The sequence below is a fragment of the Lepidothrix coronata genome, unplaced genomic scaffold (genome assembly GCF_001604755.1).
Source record: "Lepidothrix coronata isolate B3197 unplaced genomic scaffold, Lepidothrix_coronata-1.0 Scaffold63, whole genome shotgun sequence".
Taxonomy (NCBI): domain Eukaryota; kingdom Metazoa; phylum Chordata; class Aves; order Passeriformes; family Pipridae; genus Lepidothrix; species Lepidothrix coronata.
Genome location: NW_016690243.1, coordinates 209,864 through 222,992, shown reverse-complemented (window position 1 = coordinate 222,992; position 13,129 = coordinate 209,864). Strand labels below are relative to the sequence as shown.

At 35.5% G+C, this 13,129-nt stretch overlaps 1 protein-coding gene across 1 annotated transcript in view; it reads right to left on the bottom strand.

Moving 5' to 3' along the window:
• The window catches only part of CTTNBP2 (cortactin binding protein 2), an 80,783-nt gene that overhangs the window by 58,389 nt on the left and 9,265 nt on the right, over positions 1-13,129 (bottom strand). Inside the window, 1 exon segment of the mRNA XM_017817885.1 lies at positions 10,156-10,263. Coding sequence (XP_017673374.1) covers positions 10,156-10,263 — 108 coding nt within the window.

The following is a 13,129-nucleotide window of genomic DNA, read 5'->3' as shown; positions in this document are numbered from 1 at the left end:
TACACTGCCAGAGCTTCTAAGATGTCTCTGTCTGGGAGAGCAGCAGGTGGAAAGATCAGTCCACCAGTCACAACAGCATCAAAACAGGGCAGGAGGGAGAAAAGCATGGGAACACATACACCCAAGCATAATGAAAGTAATTGCTGCTGTATGAATATTTTCACAGGTGTTGAAAAGGACCCCAATCAAATCTCTTGTCTTATTCATAATTATTTTTTACAAATTACTATCATAATTTTTGGAAGAATCAAGAATAAACCTTATACATTTTTTCTTTAGCAACAGTAACATGAAGAGACACACAAACCAAGCTGTATTCAGCTGCACTTTGGTGTTGCTTCAGCAAAATTAACTGTACCATTTATTAGCTTAAAAGAAATATCCTATACTTAGTTCCCTTAACTAAAAAATGGAAAATTTCAGCTAACATAATAATACAGATAGGATGACCCAGTTACATTTCTCATTGTCAGCAATGTGAGTAATGATGGCAAACAGATAGAATATTTTAAATAAGTCACTCTAACAACAAAGGCACATCTGTATAATTCACAAAGATCACAGAAATGGAGAAACAGTTACATCAATATGATGTTGGAAATTTTTATTATTATTTTTACAAATATTGTGTGTATCTGTCTCTACTCACTTTATGTTGGATTATGCAGAAAGATCAAACAAGGGTAGGAGGAATCAAGTGGGAAAGGGAAAGTAATTATCCAAATAAGAAATCAGCAGAATACTTTCAGCTAAATTAATAGTTACATGCCTGCCAACAATAAAGATATTCTGATCTTATGTGAAAAACAAAAAGAGACTATGATCAGTTTAAGAGTCGCTGCTGGAATGAAGAGTGAAAAGGATATTAGCAGTGCAAGGCCATAATGTTTTCATGGTAGAAAACAAGCCTCATAGTTTCATGCTTGTAGTCTCCAATTTTAGTACAGCCTAGAATAAGGATATTTACCTCAGTAGTAATCTTAAGCTTAGTTAAAAAAACACAGTTACAGGACTGATTTAATATGGTTTACCAAAAGTTTTGCTTTGTTCAGTGCTTAATGTCCCCTTTTGGCAAATAGCAAATAACTACCATAAGAAGTGATATAACACAACTGAAAACCAATTTTGTCAGCTATTTCTAGAAGAGGCCTTTATATGCATCAAAATATCAGGATCATTCAGATCATCCAAGTTAATCAGTCCAGGGACTGCTGCTCCTACAGTCCCAACATCTTTTGGAAAAGGTGAGACTTGGTTCCATTACAACGAAGTGTATGCTTACACAACTATTACTACAAAACCCACTGAATATAAGAAAAGCAAATACAATGCAATACAAACTAACACAAATACAATATATAAACCAGGATCAAATAGGAGCAAATCAAAATTTGAACATTAAGGTTGTATCAAACAACACTTTTTCAATTAGGTTCAAAGAGCATGCTACATTACTTTAAAACTTGAAATAAACCACAGATAAGAAAACAATTCCAAACTAAGTACTTCCAAACTAATCATTTAATCTACTAAACTCTCTGAGGTTTATCCCTATTTCATTCTTTCCTTGCAATCAATATTAAATAGCTTGCAATAGTGAAATACTACTTTTTCAAAGACATGTTCAGAAAAGTACAGTAAACCATTATTAAGAAAGTAAAAGCTCTAATCATAACCAGACTCATTGAACAGGTAAAGACAAACTATATTTAGGAGCAGAGAAAATGCCTGTGCAACCACCATTAAATCAATAAACCAAAAGTAGTAATCAGATGAGAAAGGATACAATCTGCAGATCACTAACTCCAAAATATTTATTAAAAATTATTTTTAGGGGAAGAAATTGCAATATGCAAAAATGACAACGCAAACAAGGCATTATCTGACTTCTATTTCATGCTTCACTTCTGCCACCATGGCCAACAACTGCCACCACACTATCTACAACAATAACCTTCTGTTATACAGAGTGTAACATCTACTGCTCCTCCTTCTACATAGTTATCATTTTTCAAAGACACCTGCTACAAAACAGGCTGCCTTACTGGCTGCCAGAAACCTCTAAAGCCACCTTCTGTGTGCTCTTAGATCCACTCTGCATGGGATTCATACATAGAGGAGAAGCTCAGATTTGCATTTTAAATTCACAACTTAGCATAATTACTGCAAGTAAGGGTCTTCATAATTTATAGGTGCTGTAGCTCCCTTTGACAGAATACACTTAATATCCATGTAATTTTTCTACCTATCAGTCAATTTGAGAACAACTAAACTATAAAGATTTATTTCATTTTTCCTGATAGCTCCTAGAGCTCTCCCCTTCTAATCCAAAAATTCATTCTAGAAGTACTAAGTCTTAAAGTCTTGCTGACTCTGTGCAGTAGTTCAGGATAAAAACTTTATTCATACACAACTGACAATTAATAATGGTAATGGCCAGTCTTCGCGAGCGAAGATTTGGGAAAGGTCATTAACCCTTCGAGCCTGCGCAGTGGATTTTTTTTTTTTTAGGTGAGACCCAGCGTGCGCTGAACTGAGCCCACCCTTTAATCCTGAGGTTCATCTGCCGGGGCCAAGCAAGCTTGGACAGTGGCAGTGAGGGTCTCAGAACGTAGGTTTGTTTAGAGTGACCTTCTCTTAGATGGATTGCCACACAGGGCTAACGAGCTCCATCTGCCCGGGGGGGCCGGGAATCGAACCCGGGTGGCAGCGGTGAGAGTCCTGCACCCTAACCACTAGACCACTAGAGGCCCCTAGCCTATTGAGGCTGAACAACTGACAATTATTGTGTTGATAATAATTCTATTTTGATATCTAACTTAAAAATTACAGGCACAACCAAGTATCACACCATGACAAGATACAGAAGACAACAAATAACATTAAAAGGATATGGAAGCTCTAACTGATAAATCAAATTTTTTTAACTAACATCTCAACCTACAGTAGACAGAAGTCTGTCTTGACCAAGTAAAGGAAACCGGTTTGCTAGACAAAACTTAGTGGAAAGTAGATAGGTCAAAGTAGAGGAGTGCAGTTTGCAAATATCTACAACTCTCCTTCCAATAATTTGCAAATATCTACAGCTCTCCTTCCAAAATTACTTTTTTTTTTTCCAAGAAAAAAAAATTTCATTATTGAAAATCCAGAGCTGGGCATGAAAGGCCCCACATTTTTGCACTGAAATTCCAGTATCATTCTAACTTGGCCCCGAAAAATCTAACTTAGTTACACAGTATACTGTTATAATACAGTATGATATGCTCAGGGTGTCTTTTTAAATATTGCTTGATCTTCACATATGCTTACAGAATTGCAAAAGTGGTATAGAAATATGCACACTTGACAGTTACCATCAAAATAGTTCATGTTTTCAATGAAATTAAAATAAAACTATACTGTTCAGTGTTTAATCATTGTCAGCCAAAATTGAAAGATGAGTTCACTAATAAAAGCCTTCCACAATGCACATCTCAGGACTTGAAAGCAAATTCCTTTGGGGAGAAAGAGACTCCAGAAGAGCATTTTGCAATGACCTAACTGGCAGTTTCACAAGCCAGGTCTTGAATTCAAGAATTATCATAATGGTAGAAAACACTGGGGAATTTCTGGTTTTAGAAAGTGAACAGAGGGATATCAAGTTTAAGGGGTTTTTTAAATCTATACCAAATCAACTCATATTTCATACTATATTTACACAAAAAAACCTGGAAAAGGGAATTTCTAGGTACACAGTGACTGTGTCCATATCAGCAGGTAGTGCAGCACAACAGCAACAAGTTTGCACAGCCACATAATTGGCCCTGGGAATGTGCTGATGGTCCTGCCTTTTGGAAGAAGGTCTTACTTAGGACTAACTCTGTCGGCTTACAGAGTTCAGCTAACAGAGTCTGAGGCAAATCTGTGAGGCAAATCAAAGTTAGGTGAGAACAATGGACTGAGTTTCTTCTAAAGCACGCTTTTGGTTGGAATGCTAAGTTCATTCACACACACTTGTTATACAGATATGTAAAAAACAGCCTTTATCATAATAAACTCTAACATCTTATAAGCTACCCATATCACTATAGTTTTCTAATAGAACATTCATACAAAGAAACATTTTATCTGTTGTTTCAAAATGCAATACTTTACAAAATCAACATTCAATTTGATTATATATATTTTTTCTAAAATTAGAGCATGGTTTATAAGTTATATTGGATGATACCATTATAGCCTTGCTAATAGAATGTCTTTTCACTGCAACTAGTCATTTAGAAAATTTCTGAAACAACCTGATCATTCCAAAACAAATGATCCTCCTAAAAAGTATTAAACCCCTTTTTTGGAAGACTTGTGTTAAACTACTAAATTTCTCAGGCAATTGCATACTGATATCCCAATAGTTCTAAAATGATTAACAGGAGAGCTGGAACCTGAAAACTGGCATTTAACACACTATGCATTATCTACTTCAAAGAAACACTGTGCAAATCTAAACAGATTACTACACAGTAATCACTATACTCTCTTAAAAGCTGTTTATCCTTACTTTTAAATCTTGCATTTTTAGACTGCAAGCTTTTTAAATAAAGCTAATATAATGGGTTATTAAACTTAAATGTGTCTATGAGGTATTGTTACAGGATGCATTAATTCCTGTCTTTTGACCTATTTCATTACTTTAATATTTGTAGCTTCATTACAAAATTCAACCATTGCTCCTCAAGAACTCAGATGCCTTGCTAGGGTAATTATTATTTTATATGGATTTTCTACTTGGACATAATATAGAAACTATGATTCATTTCCAGCTCTATTGATTAACCTGCAGGCCTGTTAAAATGCTTAGATTCAGGGAGATAAAATTCAGACAGAACTAACTTCCACGGCAGAGATCTTTCTCTTCTTATCTTTTTATAAATTTATATAGTCTGACTTAAATTCTCTGAGCAGTTAAACAGATAAAGTCTGATTTTCCCTAACTCTGTATCTGCAGTTGCTACACAGTGCTCAATAAAAGCACAAATATCTGCCTTTCCTTCAACTAAGGCCTTAATAACATTATAAATTTTCTTACTCAGCTGCCTGATTTTACGATACTACCTACTTCTGAAATGCTTGGCATTTTGTCAGATTTTGCAAAAACTGGTTAAAAGATTAAACAGGCGTTGGTAGAAACACATACATAGAAGATAAGCTTTCATGCCTTAGGAAGTTACAGTAGAAATTAAATACAGTAGTACTTTACAACATTGAAGAAACACCTACAACCAAGTTCACCTTGCCATTCACATATTGTCTTTCTAACTTGGCCATGACATACACACAACCTGTTGATTTGGATCTCGCTTAAGCTCAGAGAAATATATTGCTCCGCAGTAATGTCGTTGATATTGTAGTTAATTTTAATTAAACAAAAATATATCCATTGTTGGTACTGGCAGTTGTTTTAGACATTTTTTTAATTTCATTAGTGATTGTCCCATCAATCAAAAAAGTTGTTCTAAATCCATGCAATGTGGTATATTAGAGAATCTAGTATGGTAAGAATTTGCATTTTTTTGTTTACATTAATTAATGTATACCATAGAAGCATGTATACATTTTCAATTTACCATTCAACACCTCATGAAATCTACATAGGCAAATAAAACTATTTTTACAATAAACAGAAATCCAAACTGAATGGGGCTTTAAAATTTTAGATGAAAAATAACCTACTCATGATTTAACTTTATGAGAGAATTACCACTAAAAGCAGCATTTAGTATTTAGTTAGTTAGCTTGAGAGCTAACACTAGCATATCATTTCTTCACATGCTCCTCTAGAGCAAGCAGCTACAACCACCACTTTTCAGCTGGATAAAAAATAACAAAAAATGAATGCTGTATTTGATATCACAGTTGTGGGAGGCCAGACCTGTGCTTTGATTATGCGGCCACATTACTACCACATTAGGAATACATTATCTCCTTATTACAGGCAGACAGTTTATTTGGATAATTGAGACAGATGAAGGCAGCAGCTACAGTTAAGTCTCCCTCCTTTTTTAACTATATGCACTCCCAATAGCAATTAATCAGCAAGTTATTTCTCATCAATGAAATAACTTCAATGATTTAAATGTTAATCCGAATCTAATTTTAATTGCAGTGCAACCATGGTCATGAAGTTACTATAATACAGAAATAACAGCTTCAAAAAAAGAAGTAGAGTGCTAATGAGAAAGATTTACACAAAGATTTACACGAAGATCACCTCCTTTGAGGTGAATCCTGATGCCATTCTCCACAGTAAATTAACTGTTCACTTGGAGAATGAAGCTGGAAATTTGACCCTAAGCATGACAAAGGTCTGCTTTTCCAAGGCTGTTGGTTCTCACCAACCTTGTTGGTTCAAGGGCTGAACTTGTCTAGCAACTTAAATTGGTCTGGTTGGTAATTACTGTAACTTCTTCTAGTGCTGAAGCAGGAATCAGTTGAGAATATTATAAATGAACATCAATGTCTTGTGAAAACATGAAAGTAAACAGATGTCATCTGCATATTTCTTACAAATGCAGTTTGATTTTGAAGTTTTGGCTTTGTTTCAAAAGTGGTCTTCAAGGTATCAAAACCTTACATAAAATGCCATGGAAACTGCAGTACATTATGAAAAAAGACACAATAAAAAGAGTTAATTGTTATATGTGACACTGGGTTTGATTCTTTCTAATTTATCCTGTGGCACAAATTCCAGTGCCCTAATAAAAATCAACACTCTAAACTTTACTAACTAAACTTATCTTCCCTCCCCACTCCCACCCTGCCTCCAGGATGACTATGATCTCTTCCTATAATGTCAAACTGCTGGCCTTTCTAACTTTTAATTTTTTATTTTTTTATTTATACAGAATAGGCAGAATGGACACTCTGCACTCTGAGCAATACCCAGTGGATAGACTTGAAATTTCCTAGTTCAATCTTTTCAAAGTCAAGTAACAAACTCTGAAGCATTTCTTCTTTACTCTCACTGGACTGTACCCTTTTGAAACTAAGCTTTAAATAGGCAGGAAAAAGTTATGCAACATCTTAAAAGTGCTAAATGAGAAGTTAGTAGGCATTTTCTCTGATGTAGACTGTGATGATATGACATGTATACCAAGAAAATAAACCCCTTTGGCACTGTAAGAACCATGTCCCTGTAAGACTCAGCCTGAAAAGAAATCCTACCAATGGGTATTGAAGGTAGGCGTGGGGTTTTTTTACATAACTGGCTTTCTAGACAGAGAAAAAACCCCACAAGATCTGCCTCAGATCTTCGGTAAAGCACATGATACAGATTCACAAAATTAGTGATGTGGTAAACAAGAGAGATCAGTGTAAGAATTTATACAGTGGAAAAGGACAGACTAGTACAGACTAAGTGCAAATTAAGAGTAGTACCATGTGAGTCAGTCTTCAATTATATTCACTATTATCAGCTCTTACCAGCTCTTTCGTGATCAGTCAAGGCTGATTACCTTTTGTGCCAAAACTTTTCAGGAGAGGTATTTACAATAGATATATAAGTACTATTTATTGCACAATTTTTACAAATGCTCCATGAAACCCTGCAAAATTAGTACAGATAAGGGCACACACATTTAGGAATGATGTAGTTAAGCTTACGTCATAATTGAGAAAAATCTGAAATGACACCATCACAAGAATGAACAGAGGATGAACAGCTTTTAAGAGAAGATTAAAAGATCCAGTTCTGTAGTCTTGCAAAACAACCAAGACCATATAAAACCTGCTTAATAAATGTATATGCCAGTGACTTTAAGCTGACAGGAGGATCACCTACCTAAGAGGAAAAGAAAACATACACATTCTCTAGTACAGGGTTGGAAATTTTCAGGCTGTGACCTGTCATAGAAATTAGGCTTTGAAACAGCCCTGAACTACTAGTAGGATTACAAAAACCCCACAACAAACCAACTCCTGCAAAAATACTCACAAACTTTTCCTAACTTTGAAACAGACCTTCATCTCTTTTTGAAACAACAACTTAAGTCTTTTCTCTTATATGAAAACCATTTCTTTCTTGCTTCAAGGATATGCAAACTATGCCAATGTATTGAAGCAAATCAAAGTACCAAATTTGACACAATTCCAATGGAATTCTCTTGTTACACACTTTTATAAAAGTGTATAACTGTATTTGGCTATCTAATTGCTTACTTTGTGTGCTACTTGGAGACTCTAACTTGCTAATACTGCAGACTTGTGCCTTCCCAAATAAGAAGCCAGAAGATCCGAAAGTATTATACTACAACATATCAGTCAACAGTTCTTCAGCAGGTATAACTTCCAAGTTTCCCAGTACTAGTGCAGGTAGCCAGGCAAGCCTTCAGGAAGATTTGAGTTACACATGGACTTTGTTTAGAGGAACTGAGAATTGACATGCAGGAAAAGAAAAAAAAAACAACAAACCAACCAACCAAAATCCAGGCAAACAAAAAACCCTAAACCCCCAATTTTCAGCACTTATATACCTCATGTGAAATTGACCTACTTTTTATACTAATCTATATTAATCATCAAAACCCACTGTGTACATACTACCCATTTCAGCAGGTGCATGTGAATCTCATACAGACTTTTTCATTCCTGGGACTGTGCATGTTTAATGTTTACTATCATGAAATGTTTACTGCATTTTTCTTTTTTTCCCCTTTTTTTTCTCCTCCCTTTTGCTCAATGTCAATACATACATTCTTTGGTATGTAGTGCAGCAGCTTGTTCATGAATATATACTAGAGAAAATTGCCTGAATATAATCTCTGCATTCCTTCAAAGTTAGAAGAGTCAAAAAAAAAAAAAAGATTCTGGATGTGGTGTGTACACTGTTTCCGCTTCCACGAAACCTTAACTGGCAGGCAGGGAAAATAAAAAATCCTAGGCCAGGCAAATGAGCTGTGAAACTGTAAAACAGCTAGATGAAAAGGCAGTGCATTTTAACATATGCATATAACTGAAGGCCAAACACCAAATAACTTCAAAGTACAGTAATCCCCCAGAAGAATATTGCTTCCAGTGTCTTATTGTTACTACAAAATGAAAATTGTATTTTATAAGAGAGGTTTATACCCGTAAAGTCTTCACTTATTAATGCAAGTACATCAATGACAGCTAGTTTAAAGCTCTATTTGCAACAAGAGATCTGAATCCATCACAAAACAACTTAAAACTGAACAAAAATGCATTTACAATTGTTACTGTGACATTACAACTGAAAAATGTTCCCACACTGCTTGATAATCATTACACATATTAATAAAAGCTAGTATTAGATATATGTTATTATACTGAGGTTTTACTTTACAATATCTTAAAAGGCACAATTTCCCTTTGTCCTGTGAAGTTATAAATATTTTCAAACCATGTAAGACTCTTTTTCTCCCTAAACCTATAGTTTGTTTGGCAGGTCTGTTAAATTTTATTCTGCTACAGATTGACTTTAAAATCAATACAGTCATTAAAAAAATCATATTTTGATTAAAAGACAGTTTTGTTTGTACATTTCCAGTCAACTTTCTAAGCTGCCTTTCAGACTGCAACCTGCTGAAGAAGAAAACTAACCTTTACAGGCACCTAACACAGTAAAAATCCTACCAAATCTTGCAAGTGCAGTTAAGAGTATATATCTCATATTTCACCTTTTATTAAAAAACAGAGGCAAACAAAAAAAAACCCACAAAACCTTTTCCCTAAGTGGATGTGACCATCTGATTTTGTCCCTCCTTCCATCTCACAGAAAATGAAAGCACTGAATAGAGCAATACAATCAAATACAGACCATTAGAACAAATTATGAATGGACTGAATTTTCCTTTGAAGATATTCCTTCCTTTCACAAATAAAGAGTCTAAAATATAAAGGATTTTAAAGAGGAAGTAATTTTGCAGTTTTTTCACTTATTTCTTTGAAATTTTTTTGACATTTTATAGAAAATTAAATAGAATTACTGAATGGCAACAATTAAACAAAAACATATTTTGTGATTACTGAGATTTACTCAAACTAAAACTTTAAAATCACAATTTACTCTTCCACTAATAATATTCTGTGTACAATACAAGGGAACTGGCAAAAGAGAATTTAAAATAAAGCCAAAAACCAAATGACGACAATCCAGTAACTTACCCGCAAGGCTTCAATCACAAGGTCTCGTGCTTCTAGTTCTCCTTCCATTATACTCAAAAGCATTCGCAATTCTGCCTTGCTCAGGTTATCCACATCAAACTCTCTTGTCTGTAAGAAATAAAACACTGATAAGCACATTGACTACAACAGTTACTGCAGATTTGAAACCCAGATATACGAGCATCCATCTATAGATGTCAAAAGTTGAGGTGTCTTTATGTGTACTACATAAAGTCAAAATTAATAACAAATAGTCCGATTCTTTTTATTTGAAGGGAAGAAATTAAAGCTCTCCCGTATGATATTGTTTCCAACTGCACTGTTGCAAGGAATCAATCCTGCAAAGTTTTGTGAATGGTAAGGGTGACATGGTAAAGCAGCTAACTTTGTGACTGACAATTCCTGTATGCAGCTTCACAGAGGTTGAAACAATTCAGCAGTCCTGAAATAGCATATCAGGGAGAAAGGTAAGAGAAAAGGAAAGGACCTTAACCACAGCATGCCTAATCCACCTGTGCAAACAGCTACCAAGTCATCACCATATACTGGCCTCATTATGAATTTCTGAAGCACAATTTGTGAAAAGACAAGAAAACTTATGTGTAGGCTTTATTTGCAGACCTATTTCTGTGGATGAAGGGAACAGTTCAGGTTTAAGAGGCGCTGACAAATGACGGTTCATAGCAACAATATCTTCTGACTCCACAGTTACCAAACCAGTGTAAGTCTGACTGCCACCCTGAGCAAAACAAGAGAATGAGTTTATACTGATAGATCATTGAGCACGTGCATAAACACCTCATAAAATGCCACAGTTCTGTAACAATGTCGATAGTAATGGTAAAGGGAATCCACTGGACACTAATGTATTTGAATTTTCAAGAAGTTTTGGACAAAGCTCTATATTTAATATTATACAGAAACTCCTATCCAACTGTACTGGAATAAAGACATTTCAAGGATAGCAAGCAAACATTATAGGTAACAGCCACTTTTTAATATGGAAACAGGTAAGCAGGGGGCACCTCAGGGACCAGCTTGATTCAAATTCTTTGTCAATAACCTGGAAAAAGGACAGAGAAGTGGCAGGGACAGATACTTCATGTGGGAGCTGGCACATAATTCTTCACTTACATATGAACAGCCTCATTTTGCCACTATATAAACTCCTGGTAAACCTACATTTCAAGTACTGCATAAAGTCTTCATCTAAAAGTATAGAGTTGGCTAACTAAAAGAATGCAGAGAGAAGGAATAAGTACTATATTAGGAAAGACTACAAGGCTGGAAGTCTTGATTTTGGAAATGGGATGAGGGGAATGTTATAATATTCACAAAAACACAAAGGTAGATAAGTTTAATACAAATCTGTTGTTCATCAATATCCACAATGCTAACACAAGTAGACACTTAATGAATTTAGGAGGGAATTACTTGCAGGGACATAAAACAATTTTTATTCCATGTACTAGATTCAGCTGCCTAGATTGATTTTCAATATGCTATTCTCTGCAAGGGAAACATTAGAATCTTTGCTGTGATGTAGATGGGTCTCCTAGAAAAGCCCTGTGATGCAAACACTCAGCTATCTTCAGTATGAAGTAATCTGTTGCCAAATTAGGTCAACAGTGTATCTGGATATACTATGTTCCTTGAGGACGTAAAAGCTAAGCATTCAGCTACTCAGGAGTTTAAGTACAGCACAAAAAATAAGTACATTTCTAATTTCTCAAGGCAAGAGGATAGCACAACAGTTATTCTTCCCTCAGGTTAGACAACCATAGATCAAAAATACCCAAAAGCTATAACTGTGTTAGATTTACTGGGTTCCATTTTTACTTTGTAGTTAAAACACACAGAGGTGCACAAATGGTTAGTGAGAACTGTATGCCAGAACTTCAGCTATTTACATTCAATGTACATTTGATTAAGCTTCTCCATTTAGGTGAACAACATGGATCAACAAGAGGAGCAATAATTTCACAGAATCACTGAATGGGTAAGGTTGAAAAGGACCACAGTGGATCACCTGGTCCAACCTCCCTGCTCAAGCAGGGTCATCCTAGAGCATATTGCACCACATTGTGTCCAGATGGTTCTTGAATATCTCCAGTGAGGGAGATTCCACACCTGGACTGGGCAACCTCTTCCAGTGCTCAGTCACCCACACAGTAAAGAAGTTTTTCCTCATATTCAGGTGGAACTTCCTGTCCATCAGTTTCTGCCCATTGCCTTGTATCCCACTGCTTGGCACCACTGAGAAAAGCCTGGCTCCATCCTCTTGACACCCTCCCTTCAGATACTTATATACATTGATGAGGTTCCCTCTCGGTTGTCTCCTTTCCAGGCTGAACAGGCTCAGTTCCCTCAGCTTGTCCTCATAAGAGATGCTCCGGTGCCCCTTATTCCTATTAAGCATAGCTGTTTTGAGGACAGGGCCATCCATTCTAACCAAAATTTTTAGACTGAACGATAGTTATCCTCTATTTTTTGTTACCTGGGTCCGCTATTTTTCTAATCCAAAATATACCTCTTAGGTTCCATGCCAATGGATCAAGAAAAACAACTGGTTTCTCTGAAGGCTTTTTTTCCAATATATGCTGCAGCAGTTTCTCACAGTGCTTCTCACAATTCTATACAGTGCTCACTGATCTAAGGACATATACAAAGTGAAAAGTTACTACATTTACACAGTTCCTCATGTAATCTAGTGTCAATTCATTAGATTTTACCTTACAGGCTGCAGCAGATTTCCCTCTCAAAATTTCTAATTATTAAATTTAATTCAGTCAGATAGTAGGACGCACTCTCCCTCTTCTATGAACCACTTCATGAAATCTAATAGCTCAAGGATAGGAACTGATTTATTCGTACAACTTCCTTTATAATAGAGGAAAAAATCTTCATTTTTCAGATGGTAAACTGATGCAGAGATAGTTTTTTCCAAACATATAAAGCAAGTAGTATAAAATAT